Source organism: Lotus japonicus, chromosome 1, assembly GCF_012489685.1.
Source record: "Lotus japonicus ecotype B-129 chromosome 1, LjGifu_v1.2".
Lineage (NCBI taxonomy): Eukaryota > Viridiplantae > Streptophyta > Magnoliopsida > Fabales > Fabaceae > Lotus > Lotus japonicus.
In genome coordinates this window covers 85,877,973-85,894,592 of record NC_080041.1, presented here as the reverse complement: position 1 = coordinate 85,894,592, position 16,620 = coordinate 85,877,973, and the positions used below count along the sequence as shown (strand labels likewise).

Here is a 16,620-nt window from a genome sequence, read left to right as displayed (position 1 = left end):
TGTTTAACATCCTCAACATTTCTCTCCTCCACCTCATCCTCAACAAAATCTCAACAACCACTACAAACCCTCAACAACTCTCAACACCTTTCTCAACATATCATTGCATATGGAAGGCTTATGCAGATGCAGGTTGGGCAAACTGTGTGCACACAAGAAGATCTACAAGTAGTCAAGTAATGTGTCTTTCTAGGCAACTCCTTCAGAACTTGGAAATAAAAAAACAACCAGTTGTGTCTAAAAGTTCAGCAGAAGCTAAATATTGAGCTTTGCCAAATGCCACAAGTGAAGTAACTTGGCTTTATACATTGCTCAAACACGTTGGCATTGATCTAGGATCAACTCTTGTGTTTTATGATAATTATTCTGCTATACACTTAGCCTCTAATCCTTCTTTTCATGAAAGGGCAACACACAGGGAAATATAGTTTCTCATTTTGTAAGGGTGAAGGTCAATGATGAGATAATTGGGTTGGTTCCTATTAAATTTGAGCATCAACTAGCAGATTTATTGACCAATGCTGTTTCTCCAATTGTGTTTCAGTCCCTTATGTCCAAGATGAGTGTCACAAACATTTATCTTCCATATTTAGGGGAGTATTATAAAATTTAGTCACTTTTATTAATCAGTTAGATAATGCTGTGTTAGTCTCTTAAGTCCACGGTTAGTCAGTTAGTGCATTAGATTTGTCAGCAAGTCCTTGTATGATCTGCCTAAAAATGGTCCTTGTATCATTTTCTCAATAATATAATTACTACACTTTCATCATGAATTCACACTCTCTGCCTATTGGTTCTAATGTTATGTACCAAAAAACAAGAAATCAGAGGTCTTTGTCAGCTGTCATATATAGAGTTAAATAGTAATTAAATACTCTTGCCCTACATCAAGAGTTTAAACTTTTCCAATGCATATTTTGCAACACGATCACAACACTCATTTTCTAACTCTTTCATTAATTGAATGAAATTCGTGTGAAATTCACTAAAAATATTACACTTATTTTCAATTTCATAGGACTCATGAATTTATGTTATTAACGTTTCCCATTTATATATGACCTCTCACACTCATTGAATCCTTGAATTACAATTATTTGCTTCTAGGCTTTTTTCAACTTTTTATAATAATTCAACTAGCCTGCGGTACCATATTATTCATTTATTTAATTATTGCAAATATCCAAATCAGTGGTTGTTGGCTTTTAGACTTATATTAAAAAATAGGCTTAACTGCACTTTTGGTCCCCCAACTTTGACCTTCCTGTGAAAATCGTCCCCAAACTTCAAAATTAGCAAAAAACATCCCTAACGTTTACACCCGGTTGCAAAATTGGTTTTCCGTCCAACTTCTGTCCAAAATCTAACAGATTGCTGACGTGGTATTATTTAATAATATTTTAATTTAAAAAACATTAATAATTTAATTAAGAAATAGATTTTTTTTATTTTTAAGACTAGTGACGGAGATAATCTGTCACAATTTTTTATTTGCATGTGCATTCCCGTCCCTAAGCATCCGCACCTTTTGTTTCTTCTTCTTTTCTTTACTTTTCTTCCCTAAATTTCATCTCCTTTCTTCTCCATCCTCTCTTCTTCTTCACCACCCCCAACCCCAACAACCACCACCACCAATAGACTCCATTACCAAGCCTTCCTTCGCCATCTTCAACGTTCATCTTCTTCGTTTCATTTCCTGTTTGAGATCTGGGTCTGTGTTCTTTAATTTTCTGGGTTATGGGTTTTCGATGTGGGCTGGGGTTGAGGTTCTGGGTTATTCTGGGTTTATGGTTCTGGAAGATGATAATAAAAAAATGGCAGTACAAAAGTTCGATTAAGTTGCTGGGTTCTTCGATTTCAGATCTAGGTTTTTTGGGGCTCAGATCTGGATTTTTGGGATTCAGATATGGGTTTTTTTTATTCATATCCCTGAAGTTCTGGGTTATTCTTTGATTCAGATTTTTGGGATTCCAATATAAGCTCTTGCAAACATGAAAGATCATGCCCCTGAAGTTTAACGAAGCAGGAATTATCATTAGAAATTTCAAATCATTACATGACACATTCATCTATTTCACTGTAATTTACGTGTTTTTGTAATCAAAGAATAGGCAACATAGAAACATATGAAGCATATCTGTTTATACACTCTACACTCATCAAAGAATAGGCCACATGTGAAACATATTTGGGTTTCTTAATTAGATTAGGGTTAATTTTGTTAATTTTCCTAACATTTTCATCACCTTCATCCTCAAAATTTGGTGGTGTTGGGTGAGGGGGTTGGCAGTGGTGGTGCTGCAGGGAGGGGGGTTTGATGAAGATGAACAATAATTAATGAAAATGGAGACGGGAAGATTTTAATTTTAGTAGTTATAAATTTACTGGGTTTGTATTGATGAAGATGGAGAAAGTGAGGAATGAGGAGAGGAAAATGAGTGGTGGTTATAGAGTGGGGGACTAAAAATGCAACTGATTAAATGTTATTTAATTAAAAAAAAATTCAGTTAAAATTAATTTAGAAATGCCACATCAGCAATCTGTTAGATTTTGGACGGAAGTTGGACGGAAAACCAATTTTGCAACCGGGTGTAAACGTTAGGGATGTTTTTTTGCTAATTTTGAAGTTTGGGGACGATTTTCGCAGAAAGGCTAAAGTTGGGGGACCAAAAGTGCAATTAAGCCTAAAAAATAATTAAAATTCGTGGCATCCCTTCTTTTAATACGGCCATTCAAATTTAAATATTTTTCTCGCTTGCATAACAATACTAAAAATTTGAGCAACCCGAAGGGAATCATGGGCAAACGTGTCAAAAAATGAAGTATTTTCTTTCCCTTCATCTTATTCATCTTCCTCCAATTGAAGAGTGACAAGACAATTCAGAACTTCGAATCCAAACTATGCCATCTCTTCAGGGCAGTGAGAATGCTGCTCTGTCAAATATGAACAAATAGTGTGCCATTATGCAGAACCATTACATGTTGGCTAGTTCACCAGAACCATTCAATTAATCTGGATCATGAATAACAGGGTTAGCCTAGCATGTTCATAGTTCAGACAGCCTTGGTGGTAACAAAACAGCAAGAACATGATTGAAACACAGAGCATGATGGGAAGACACAAGCATATGACCAAACTAAAGGAATCATCATCATAAATTATTATTGAAGCACTAAACTGAAGCAATTTACAAAGAACTCAATCTAACAAAACCAGCTAAGGTTTTTCCAGTTACAGTTCAAGCAAGGATTGAAAATGTTACAAGTAAACAACAACCAATCTTTTTGGCACAATTGTACACAAATGACGAAAAAAAGACTCACACTTAGACATACTCTACAACCAATTATGTAAATTTCTTTCCTTAATTTCCCATTTCTTTCTTTCTTTCAATTAGTCTGTCTTGTTCTCAACACCTAAACCATACAACACACCAGCATATTTCTCTGTGGAGCCACTGAAGTATGTATCCCTCAACTTCCTAAATGTACACGAAGTGAGTAAACTATCCGATCCGGCTTGATGGCACATACCAACCCTATCCACCTCCAACAACTCGGCGAGCTTGTTCAATCCACCATGGAGATTGTTGCAGAACTTCATCAGATGCTTAATATCATACAACATGGGGAAATAAATCTTGATCAGCTCAAAAAACCCGGCCTGCGACTCAGGCAACACACGGCACGTCAACAGCTTCAGCAGATACCCGAAATCATAACCGCTGTGAAACGTAACCCAGTGCACATTATCATTCAACACAACCCCCGACGACATCAGAAGCTCCCCGAACCGGCTCACATCAATCCCCTTCTCATTGATCTTCTTGAGATCAATCCCGCTCTGGCGCAGCAGCTCGATCGAGTCACTCGCGAAGATATCCTCGCTGACATTAAACTCCCTAAAGTTAAACTGCCAGATGCAGGGAGTTTCCGTTCCACAAGTAGGCAAATTCCCGTTCTCATCCGAGAACGTAAGTCCAAGCTGGATCAGCTTCAGCATATCAACGTTATCCTTCAGAGTCTGGTAGTTATAGTCATTGATGTTCTTGAAGTTACCTAAAGGACGAAGAACCACACCAGGAAACTCAGTATCCATCGCTACATAGCTGAAATCGTCAACAATTTCACGGATCAGAGCAAACTCCTCCTCCAAATTATCATTCCAAACCTCCCTGATTTGAACCGAATCGCCTTTCTGTAAAATCGACATTTCTCAAACAAAACCCCCAGATCTGCAACCAAAATCCACTAAAACCGTTCAGATCTCAAAATCTAACAAACCAGCAACGAGTAATCAAGCATCAGTACTGAAAATCAGAAACAAAACCTGATGATTTCAGTGAGTAGAGCTCAGAATCTAACAAATCGAAGCTTACAGATATGGATTGAACTAGATCTGGAACAAACAAACAAAAACTGAAGCAAGTTAGAACGAAGTGAGGTAGGGTTTAGAAGTGGTGGAGTTGAGAGTGAGGAATCTAACCTTGAAGCGAAGAAGACGACGAAGCTTGAGATTCAGCGAGCGATTTCGATGGTGGAAATGGAGGTTTTGGCTTCGATGAACAGTGATTTGCAGGTCAACGAAGCAGAGAGAGAGAGATTGGGAGAGAGAGAGGTTTGGGGGCGAGGGTTGAGAGGTGATTTGTAATGGAGATGAAGGGTGGGGTCGTTTTGAGGGTGGATGGTGTCGTTTTACAACTGGGCTATCACGATTTGGGATACGACAATGGAATACGAGTCGTTAACATGTGTCCGAAAATATTATTGCCGACCTTTTTAATTTTTTATTGTTATTGTAATGATATTTTTATTTTTTAGGTGTTTGATTTGATATTCTGATTTCTGGATTTATATGATTTGTGATTTTTTATTGTTTATGCTTCAATTATTTACCAGTAAAATATTAATTTATAGACATTTATATAATGATCCTTATCTATGTGGGAGCGTTTGTGATTAAAATATTAGTTATTGTTATTGGCGGATATTGGGGTGTCGGATTATTACTTTTAGCTTAAAAAAGGTTTTAGAAGTGTTTCATGTTTGAGTTTTAAATAAATAAAGTAAATCATGATCGCTTATTTATCCTAATAAAATTCAATTTTTGAAATAATGAATATAGTTGTACTTTTTGCTTCATGACATTTTTGTTATTGATTGCAATAATTCACAATAATTCAATGTGAATTAGGACATTGCTGTCAAAAAAAAAATGTGAATTAGGACATGTAACTATTATTTTTCTCATATATACTACACTCTCCGGTCATTATTATGTTTTTAAATTCATTCAATAAGTGATGTATCTAGTCTATAATAATGATCAGATACATCATTTATTCAATGAATCTAAAATGTTGTTTTTTACTTATAGTAGTGACGGGAGGGTGTACAAGACTAATTATATTTTTAAAAAATTAATAAAAAATATACAGATTTATGACTTTTTTTTTTTTTTGAAAAATAAAGGATTGTATTATTATCCACAAAAAAAAAACCTTGAGGACAGAACCCCCAAAGCCGGAAAATGAGGCAGACAGGGCACGCACGGACCGCTCGAAGGAAAAACCCAAAAAAGAATAACCATCCCCCATAGGGAACCCAAAAAACAACCCCACGGGCTATCAACAGAGCTATATAAGCAATAACCAAGGCCAAAAAACGTGAAACACCAAATGAGGCACAAACCCAGCCTAAGATTCAAGGCACGAAATGTTCCTCAAAAACCTTTTCGAGACCCTGTATAGCCTCGATGTCGCTCCCTTCAAACACCATACCCACAACCTTGCCGAGAAGCCACGCCTTCTTTGCTCGCGTGAAGAAACGCCCCCTGCTAATAGTTCCCAAATCCGGCACTGACGAAGAAGCCAATGGATTGACCAAAGCAGAGCCCTCAGCCAATAACAAAGAATCATCCAACTCACAAGTTCCTGGAATAAGTGACGAAGATCCCCCATCCTCCAAAACTGAGTCTCTAGCTTTAATTTTCCTAGGCCTCCCTCGAGAACGAGATGCAGAACCATTAAGGCCGCAACCCCTGGCCTTCTTAGGACGACCCCGTCGCTTAGGAACACAAGAGCCTCCAACCACAACAGCATCAGGATCCACATCTGGAAAATCAACCCCAGAATGGCATCCACCAGCAACAAGGGGAGGGACCAAGCAAACCTCATTCAACCCCTCCGACGTACAAATAACACCACCATCCAATACAGAACCAGTAAGCACCTGGAAAAGATCTTCCAGAGCAAAAGCCTCCAGCATCCAAGTACTCCTCAAAACTCCTAAATTGAAATCGATCTTGGCGAGACGCAGCTGATCAAGGCACAAAACAAAAGACCCTGTCCTAATCGCTACATCCACCCGCAATGGAGACAAGAAAGAGCCAGCCACAACCAAAGAAGGAGAACAGTGCTGCCCCAAGAAAGGAACAATGCTATCATAAACTAAATTACCGAGCACACAACTGACATCTTCACCGTCACCAGCTAAAACCACAGCGTCCTCTGACCATCTTTCCTTGACCATGACCTCAGGAAAAAGACAGTCGTCCAAGACTCTACTGCCCTCTTCATAAGCAAACTGAAGCTCCAAAACCCTCTCACCAGAACAGATCTCAGGAAACAAAGAAGCAACCGGCATCCTCTCTGTCTCCACACCACCAAGACAGCAACCTGAGAATAGACACTCTTCCCCCGGCGAAAGAACAAGAGCGCTTTGTTCACCTTGCTTACCGACAACAACATCCCGCCAAGAGAAAGTGGAAGGCAACATCCTAGCACCCTTCTTAACACCCAATTGAGAAGAAGACAAATTCCTTACCTGAGATGGAGCTAAATCAAACGAGTCCCAGTTGAGATTCAGTGAGCCTCTTTTTGAGGGGAACCTGGCCATCGCCACCGAGAGAGAAGCACCACCAACCTTAACCCCATTGAGTCGTACAATAGCCCTCTCAGCATGCCTCCTTGATATAAAATCAACAAACCCAAACCTAAATCTCCTTCCAGCCTTGCGTTGTCGTTGAACAAAAAGCTTCCCAATCGGACCGATCTGGGAGAACAACTGTCTGATTTGAGAGTAACCCACCAGCTCTGTAATTCCGTCAATGAAGAGAGTGTTCCGAACGAGCAAGGATGGCTCACTCCTTCGCACCGTTTCATCTCCTTCCCCCTCCTCGCCGTTGTCTTCCGCCTCGCCGTCCTCTGAATCGAAGCTCCGGCCTCCTTGCAAACCATCGCGACCTGAAGATAGTGATTGCTTCGAAAGAGATTGAGAAACCCTAAGAGAGAAAGTTCCTCTCGAGCGGCACATTGAAAAGATTTATGACTTAATGTATTTTTTTAAGCAAAATCTTTATTGAATAAAGAGTCGAGATACGAATTAATGTATTTTATAAATGATTACATAAGGCTACTTGATTAATTTTAAAAAAATTGAAAATGCATTGATTAAGCGACAACGAAACCAATACATCAACATTCACAAGAGGAGCCGCAGTGAGATAAACCTCTTCCACCCCAAATTGAATTAGCATAAGTGAAAGCGTTCTTCCCAAGAAAGTATGTCATTACCCGAGCGTCTAACAAAAGATAAACTAACATATTTACTGCAAAGTTTGCTATAAACTTCGGAATATAATATTACCATACTAATTTTACAAACTCGCTAGAAATTTAACTCAACACAACTTTAATTAAGTTGAGTTGTGTTAAAATTCTTTTTCTGCATAAATTTAAATTTAAACTCATAATTAAAGATGATTAGTCTCAATAACTTAATTAATTTTTTTTAGGATATTGAAAAAATATAACTTTCAAATTCGAATTGTATGAAGGAGTTTGACATCTATTTGTGATCGTAAGTCCATGAGGCGAGAGGTTATTTTTTCCATCATGCTAGACTATAGCTATTTGAAAACTTTATTGTGGAGATTTGCTGAGATCGTAAAATTGATACCTTCAAAATTCCAAATTCGAAGGCAACCCTGGGTTCAAAGCAAAGCACTGAATATCGAACTCCAGCTGCTTAGCAAATGTCTCGGTAAGGCATGAAACCTGGAATCACATTTTAGGAGAGCCTAAAAAAGAGCAAAGTGTTGGAGATGTTATGAAAAAAGTTGAGTTTGAACGAGGGTTTAGTTGAATTGTTGCACGATTTTGAGAAAAGTTAATACTCAACACTTAGGGGAAATCTTGTCTGGGTTAGCATGAATTAGGCAAGGTAAGCTGAAGCATGTAATGTAATTTACAGTTCGGAGCCACAATTGTAGCTTTGTGCGCTTAGTACCCACGATCTGTTGTAATCTAGAAGCTTCGTGGACTAAGTATCATACTTCCACAGTAGAGGGGTTATCAGAACATGAGTGTGCAAAGATCAAGCTGAGGTGAGAAACCGAAACTCAAGACAATAGCTCGAACATGAACCGCTTATGCTTAGAAAACAACTTTGATTGAGCAGTCTATCAGTATGATTTGTGTATCAGCCTGATTTCTAGCACTATAAAAAAACTAATGTGATCTGAAAAGGGGTCGACACTAGATACTAACACTCTCAAATACCCACACATCAATCACACAGATAAGCAGTTACATAGAGGTATTGTATTGGAGTTTCATCCAAAAAAAATTCCTTTTCTTTTCGTCATTTAATAAAAAAATCCTTCTATCCATTAACTTTATGCTTTATCATTCTACTTTCACACTCATTTAATTCTGAGTTATTATCTTAAGTTTTTGTCTTCTCATATTTGCTTTCCAATTCAATTTTAGCACTCTATTTCACGAAATAGGTCCGGTTTCACCGGAATCTTGATCATTCACCTAAGTTATCACCAGATAACTTGACTTTTGTTACTAAAACAACATAAATCGAATATATGTTCACCATAATCTTGATTCTTCAACAGATCACCGAATAATTTGAGCTTAGAGACATCTGAAGTCAAAACATTTTTGAAAAACTAAAGTTCCAGGTTCATTGAATTCTGAATCCTGCGGATTATCACCAAATAGCTTGATGACATTTTTAACTTGTTTTGACCTCACCATCGTATTTTAAACTGAAATCCCTTAACGCGGAAGTGTAACTAATAAGCCATCAAATAAAAGATCTACACCCCATCAGTGATTAAGCCAGTTATTTAATGCTCACTTATTCATAACTCATACAGTAAGTGACTTAATAATTCAGCATCCATATATAAGAATTGGTGAATATTTAATTGGGTCTCTATCGAAGACCAAATCATTGCCTAGCGTCAACTTAATGCAAATCAATAATGGTGCAAATGAATTCAATATTTACTCATGCCTCAACAACTCAAGTCATGTTTCAAAAAAAAAAAAAAAAAAAACTCAAGTCCACATCATATAACAAACATTGTATGTTTCGATTGTGAGAAATTTTGGTGGATATAATTCTTTTAAAACAGGGGATATAATTAATTTTGATAAAATTAAGATGAAAGTGAAATAATTTATATTTAAATATATTTATCTAGAGAGACTTTATGTTCATCCATAAAATATGGTCCAACATGGCAGGCTATTCTAGAATTGTCGAAGACGAAGGCCAGCAGCACAAGTTTCTTAAAACCTTACCTTGACATCGATAAGGTTTGACAAACATAGTTATGAGCAAAATGACAACTAGTAATATACATAAAGTACATTAAAAATTTAACATGTAATATAACTAATATGTTATGAATAAAGAGTACACAAGTATGTAAAGAGAGGAAGAGAGATGTATGAGAGATAGAGAAATAGTATGTTAGGGATACTCTGCAAGGTGCAGACTCCCTTGTATTTATATTATTAGGTTTGGAGTGTTGAACAAGTATACATATGGGCCTGGCCCATGGACTCCTAACTCTGATGGACATCCAAATATTCATAACACTCCCCCTTGGATGACCATCCCTTAAGAATGTGTCTCATTAAAACCTTACTAGGAAAACTCAGTGGGATAAAAACCTAGTGAAGGAAAAAGAGTACATCATTCTATAGTCCGTCTTTGTGCATTGCCTCATTAAAAACCTTACCATGAAAAACCCAATGGGAAAAAACACGGTTAAGGAAAAAGGAGTACAATGCATTTCAATTGAGATCTTTGAGCCGACGAACTCCCATATTCTGCACAAGCTTTTCAAATGTTGTAGTTGGAAGAGTCTTCGTAAATAAGTCTGCTAAATTATCACTTGAACGAATTTGTTGGATGTCTATGTCACCGTTCTTTTGTAGATCATGAGTGAAGAAGAGCTTCGGTGATATTTGCTTTGACTCATCTCCCTTGATGTATCCTTCTTTTGATTGAGCAGTGCATGTAGTATTATCTTCATATATAGTTGCTGACGACATCTTTACAGAGGACAAATCACCAATATCAAGTACGCATTGAATCACGAATCTCAACCAAACGTATTCTCGTCTTGCCTCATGTAATGTTAATATTCCTGCATGGTTAGTCGAGGTGGCTATCATAGTTTGTTTCACAGATCTCCATGAAATGATTGTTCCTCCACATGCAAACAAGTAACCTGTTTGAGATATTTAGACAAATATCCAGCATCTGCATAACCAATTAGATCAAGCTTAGACATAGAGGGAAAAGATAAACTCATATCCAATGTGCCTTTAAGATAACGAAAGACTTGTTTTATTCCATTCCAATGTCTTCGTGTAGGTGAAGAACTATATCTTGCTAATAAGTTAATAGCAAATGATATATCAAGTCGAGTATGACTAGCAAGATACATTAATGCTTTGATAGCACTAAGATATGGTACTTCAGGACCAAGTAATTCTTCATTCTTTTCTCAAGGTCTAAAAGGATCTTTATTTACATTTAATGACCTTACAATCAATAGAGTACACAATGGACATGATTTGTCTATATAGATTCCTTTTAATACCTTTGCAATATAAGTCCATTGGTACATAAATACCTCAGCCTTTAGATACTCAATTGATAAGGCTAGACAAAATTTTCATTCTCAACCATTTTATCTCAGATTCTTTCTTTAGCAAATCTACAGCTTTGGTAGCTCTTCTAGAGTCCTAATTAATCATTGTCATTAACATTAATTATGACATAATCTATCTCACATCTCATCATAAATATGCATGAGTTGGTTGGGTCATTTTGTGACCGTCTTTAAGCAAATAATCATCTAGATTGCTTCAATCTAGCAATTTGTTCATTGTTGAGAACATGTATTGTGTGCTTTAGGCATCTTACAATCTTCAAGGAGTTTTATATAGATATCAATCTTAAGTGAGTCATACAAATAAGTTGTAACTCCAAGTATCCACCACGATTGTCACGTGTGTCTTAAATATGACAACATTATTTCATTTTACTACAAAGGCTCTTTAAGCCTTATTGTCTTTATACCTTTAGGGTATAGACATGAGGTCCAAAGACCCTTAAATTCAGCAAATGAATTGCTTCTTTCTATTTATGGCCAATCACACCCATTCATTTTTGGGTTCAAGATTCTCGCACATATTTCTAAGGGAAAACTATGGAAATGGTCCCTAATGTTTGAGCGAGCGCTGGTTTTGGTCCCTCCCCGAAGTAACTTCCGGAAATGGTCCCTCCGGTGGCCAAAACCACCGCGCCTGAGTTTTGCACCGGCCACCATGCACACATGGCCACACCACGTCAATTAATGAGATGACGTGGCATTTTTTTTGTTTTAAAATAAAAAAACTAAAAACCCTTAAATTAACTAAATTTAAACCTAATTTAATATCCTAATCCAAGTACACCTAATGTAAACCTAAATTCATGCTACTTAACATCTGAATTCCCAAATTCCCAATTCATGTCTTAGGGTTCTTGAGTTTTCCCCAAATTCGAGCTTCTCTCCCCAAATTCGAGCTTCTCTCTTCATCATCCCAGCATCTTCATCATCACATTTATCATTGTGTGTGCTAATCGTGCATCATCATCACATTCGACCCTTTATCTTCATCCTCCACGAATCTGACATGATGGGTAAGGCTACATCTTCTGGTTCTGGTTCCGCCTCCGGTGGTCGTTCTTCCGCTGCTGCCGTTATGCGTCGTGGATTCTGTGACTGTGGAGAAAGGGCTCTTTACTTGACCTCCCACAGTGACGCGAACCCAGGAAGAAAGTTCTGGAGGTGCAGAAATTGGAAGGTATGTAATCAATCATCGTTTAACACTTGCATAGTATTGTTCCTTGTTGACACTTTTCTCGATTTCATTTGCAGTCACCACCTGAGTGTGGGTTTTTTTTGTGGGATGATGAATATGCGTTTGAAGGAGCAAATACCAGAGCTGTAGTTGAACTGACCAGAACATTGCGTGAATTGGATGTGATGAAGAATAAAGTGGAAGAGTGCAAGAAGACCTTGGAGGAGTGTAAGATGAACTTAGAGGATTTGAGGAGGAAGAATGATAAGGTTCAGAGGAAGCTTGAGTATGAAATGATGAAGAAGAATATGGCTATTGTTTGTGTTATTCTGTCATGGTTTTGGTTTGTGTTTATGTCAGGAAAACTTAATGTTGCTGTGTAAGTAGTTGAAAGTCAGGGATGTAATATTGAAGGATGATGAAAAATTGAAAGGAATTGAAGTTGGTTGTTGGATACAACCTAAATGTATCTCTGTTTTCATTAATGTATGAGACTTTTGTTTACAATTATCTCACATATCTCCTTTTTTTCTTGCTTTGCTTTTGGTTCTAGTAAAAGACAGCACAAAAGTGAAAGATTCTTGCACTGACAAAATAGAATAGACATATAACAAAATTGAGAATCTCAACTATTCATGTACTGACAAAATTCAAAAGTGAAGGGAAATGGTCCACTTGGTTAATATTGTCAACAAAAGCACATGAATAATCCATGGAAATGACAATCTCAATGATCCTTGTGGTCCAGCCACTATCAAACAACAACAACAAGCATTAAAGAAGGGGAAATGGTCATGGCCTAAGTGGTCCACAATACATAAAGTATATCAAAATATGCACCCCATGTGCAGGATTAAACTATTACAACCATTTAAAGACTCTAGATCTACTACTTCTCTCTAACTATCAGCAACTCTTTTTCCTTTCTTGAGGTGTTTTTTTCCTCTCTGACCAGAACCTTCAGCAGCAGCTTGTGTGACACGTTCAACATGGACTTGACTTCCAAGATTGTTTGCAGCAAGGCCCTCCACCCAGGCTGGCTCAGAAGCTTGTTCTGTGACACTAAGCTGCATAAAAGAAAATGAAAATTTAAGGATGCAGAAGTTCAGAAGAGAGGTATGTATCCCAACAAACATTATAGATCTGAGTAGAATTATTACCCTTTGAGTTTGGTCTTGAGCAGGGGTTGAGGTTTTGTTCTTTGAAGGTCCTCTAGCTCTTTTAGTCCTCTTGACTTGTCCAGAAGCTTCAGCAGCATCAGTACCTTGATCCTGTGTGATACTTGCCTGCATTCAAGAATAAGAATATCAAAGCTCCATAACAACAGCTCAAAGGTATGTCTATGTAAATTTAGATCTGGGCAAGATTTATACAATCTGAGAATGTTCTTCAGCAGGGGCAGGGGTATTTTTCTTAGAAGCTCCCCTTTTATTCTTTCTCACCTGCACACAAGGCTACAACTCAATTAATTGTACAATAAAAAATGGAACTTCAATGATAATGGATAGATCTGTGCAGGTTACTTACATTGGAATTTATCTGAGTAGGATCAAGCACTTGACTACCACTTGCATCTCCCTCAACAACAGTGTTTTCACTGTTAGCATTGACCTGTATGCAGGTAAAACACAAAGATGATTGAATTAGTTTATCCTTTCATGATTGTATGTAAAAAAGATAGAAGGAGAGTTGGTAATTTTACCCTGTCAGCAGATTGTCTTCTAGGTCTAGCAGCAGCCTGATTGCTACTTTCAGGGACATGGGAATCTGGGGAGACCACTGGATTCCTGCAGCTTCTTGAATTATGCCCAAACTGCCCACACCTACTGCATTTATTCCTGGCCACACCTCTGCGTAACCTTGTCTGATTGTCAGTTGTTTCTTCATGTGGATCTCTCCTCCTTAGCTTCTTAGGTCTCCCTGGGGCTCTCTTGTACAAAGGAGGCAGGATGTAAGGATCATTGGTTGTTGGCCAAAGTTTTTGACCATTAATGGGTGTGATGACATGGCCATAAGTTGCCATATAGGCTTCCCTCCTGTAGTATGGATGGACAAAGTCTTCTGGCCTTTATGAACTGTGTGAAATGGCAGCAACTGCGTGCCTACAGGGGATCCCCACCAATTCCCAGAAGTTACAACTGCAAGTGTGCTCAGCCAGATTAACAACAAATTGGTCTTGCCTTCTCTATACCCCATATTCTCAACAATATCAATACATTCAAGGTAACCCCACTTGTCCAGATCAACATCAGTAACGGTTGTCACTCGTCCCTCTCTGTAATGAGGGTGTGGGTCCGAAGAAAACAACCCAGAATGGTGCACAACAACTGTGAATGCCATATCCTACAACAACATAAGCAAAAATTCCAATAAATTATGTCTTTACTACCACTGATGTTGAATCATTGAAAAACCCTAAAGTGATGAACCCTAAACAGTGAATCAACATTTTGAGATGAAAACCCAAAATAGAAAGGGAGTATTTTCGAAATGGAATCCACTCATTAGGCGCGGTGGTTTCGAAAACAAAGGAAGAAAGGGACCAACCTTTTAGGCGCAGCAGTCTCGTCGTTCTCTCACCTGCACCAGTCGCAGCCACCGTGACAACCAAAACTCAGTCGCAGTTCCAGCCAGAAGAAGGTAAGGGATAAGGGATGGATAATGGGTGGGTCAGAATATATGATAAGGGATGGATTATTAGGATTAGGATTAGTGATTTTGTTTATATTAGATTAGGATTAGTTATTTTAAGGGTTTTTAGTTTTTTTTATTTTAAAACAAAAAAAATGCCACGTCATCTCATTAATTGACGTGGCGTGGCCATGTGTGCATGGTGGCCGGTGCAAAACTCAGGCGCGGTGGTTTTGGCCACCGGAGGGACCATTTCCGGAAGTTACTCCGGGGAGGGACCAAAACCAGCGCTCGCTCAAACATCAGGGACCATTTCCATAGTTTTCCGTATTTCTAATATTTAGCGCTACTTCATCATGTCGACATTTCTTCATGTTCTTGGTTCCTTGTTTTAACTTGTAGAGACATAATCATATGAGATCTCTTAAATAAATAAGTACAGGTACCTGAACCTCTTCAGGAGGAATAAACATTTTTGTAGTCTCTACACTTTTCAAGATAGTTTGCCTCCTCAACAAGACCATCTTCCTTCTCAAGGATATATCTTTTTGAACCAAGTTTTAGGCATGTCTTAGTCTAATAATGAATTTTCCAACTGGGATATTAAGTTAGAGAAGGATATTTGCAGCATATAAGGAATTTAATAATTCCTTTTAGGTCAGAGAATGCATCTTTTGAACTTCTGGTTCATAGTGCGAGTATACATATGCATTCTTTACAAATTTTCAGAGCTGCTTAATTTCCTCTCCCCCTAGTGCTGAGAAACAACAAGTAAGATATGAAATATCTATCAGTAATGGCTCAAATTGATTACATAATCTCAGCTTTACTTGTGGTCTCACCTTAGTGCGTTGTGGTGGAGCAATTGAAAATATGTAACGCACATTGAAAATTCTTAGATAAGAGATATTAGGTTCCTAACCATGAACCAATTACAATGGGGAGAATTCCAATGAATTGTTGGTTTGATGCATGTCAATGATGCTAATTGCAAAATAACATGTTCATAAATAATGATATTTGTTCTCATATGTAATTGTCTAGCCATAAATATGAGGCGTTTAATTAAACAAATAATCTAGATCATTTGAATACGAACATGTGCAACTAGATATTCAAAATCATGTCATTTACCAACTTGATCAAGGTTGGAATTTTCACTCTATGAATATTGAGAGTTGATGACATATATTTGGTCATTTAGTCGATGCATCGATAAATTTATGAAATACTTAAATGACTCATAAAAAGAGTGAATACGTGCACATGTATCGCATCAAATATACTCAAGAATAATGAGGGATTTAAATCCGTACTTTTACCAATTATTAATTGGTCATGAGAACAATATATAAGAATTCATTATATTAAAGAATCTTCAGGTTTTTCGATGAGTGCTCATATGAATTCATATACTTTCGCATCATAAGACTCGGGATGGTCTAACCGGTCATGCCAATCACATTCAATTTGTTCCATATATAGAACTTTCTCATTCAAAATAATACTTCAATGTTTGAAGTAAAATTTTCTGATATTTTTTAAATCCTTCAAGGATTTTGATATTTTCAACTTATAGTTTATCGTTACATCAATTAGATGTAAATAAAGTCCTTCAAGACTTTCAAATTTATAAGGAATATGAGAGTTGTGTCACAAGATGAGTATTGCATCTCATAATTTCCTTCAACGTGTATCCATGGCGTGGAAAAACACAATATGTTTGACATCTTTACATGTCTGGATTACTACTGATCCAAGCAATATCTAGCAACAATGTTTATATATGCTCTTTATATTTGTATGCTTTGATACCAATTTAGGG

The 16,620-nt window shown here is 37.4% G+C and overlaps 2 protein-coding genes across 2 annotated transcripts; one reads left to right on the top strand and one right to left on the bottom strand.

The window, feature by feature from the left end:
• Positions 1-3,129: 3,129 nt before the first annotated feature.
• Positions 3,130-4,660, bottom strand: LOC130726602 (probable CCR4-associated factor 1 homolog 7). The gene is made up of 3 exons (XM_057577910.1): positions 4,487-4,660; positions 4,331-4,399; positions 3,130-4,235 (listed from the first exon to the last, which is right to left on the bottom strand). The coding sequence occupies exon 3, from the start codon at positions 4,211-4,213 to the stop codon at positions 3,395-3,397; it is 819 nt and encodes a 272-aa protein (XP_057433893.1). The 5' UTR covers positions 4,214-4,235; positions 4,331-4,399; positions 4,487-4,660; the 3' UTR covers positions 3,130-3,394.
• Positions 4,661-11,999: 7,339 nt separating this feature from the next.
• On the top strand, positions 12,000-12,547 carry LOC130709703 (uncharacterized protein At4g04775-like). The gene is made up of 2 exons (XM_057558967.1): positions 12,000-12,167; positions 12,242-12,547. The coding sequence occupies exons 1-2, from the start codon at positions 12,000-12,002 to the stop codon at positions 12,545-12,547; spliced, it is 474 nt and encodes a 157-aa protein (XP_057414950.1).
• The last annotated feature ends 4,073 nt before the right edge of the window (positions 12,548-16,620 follow it).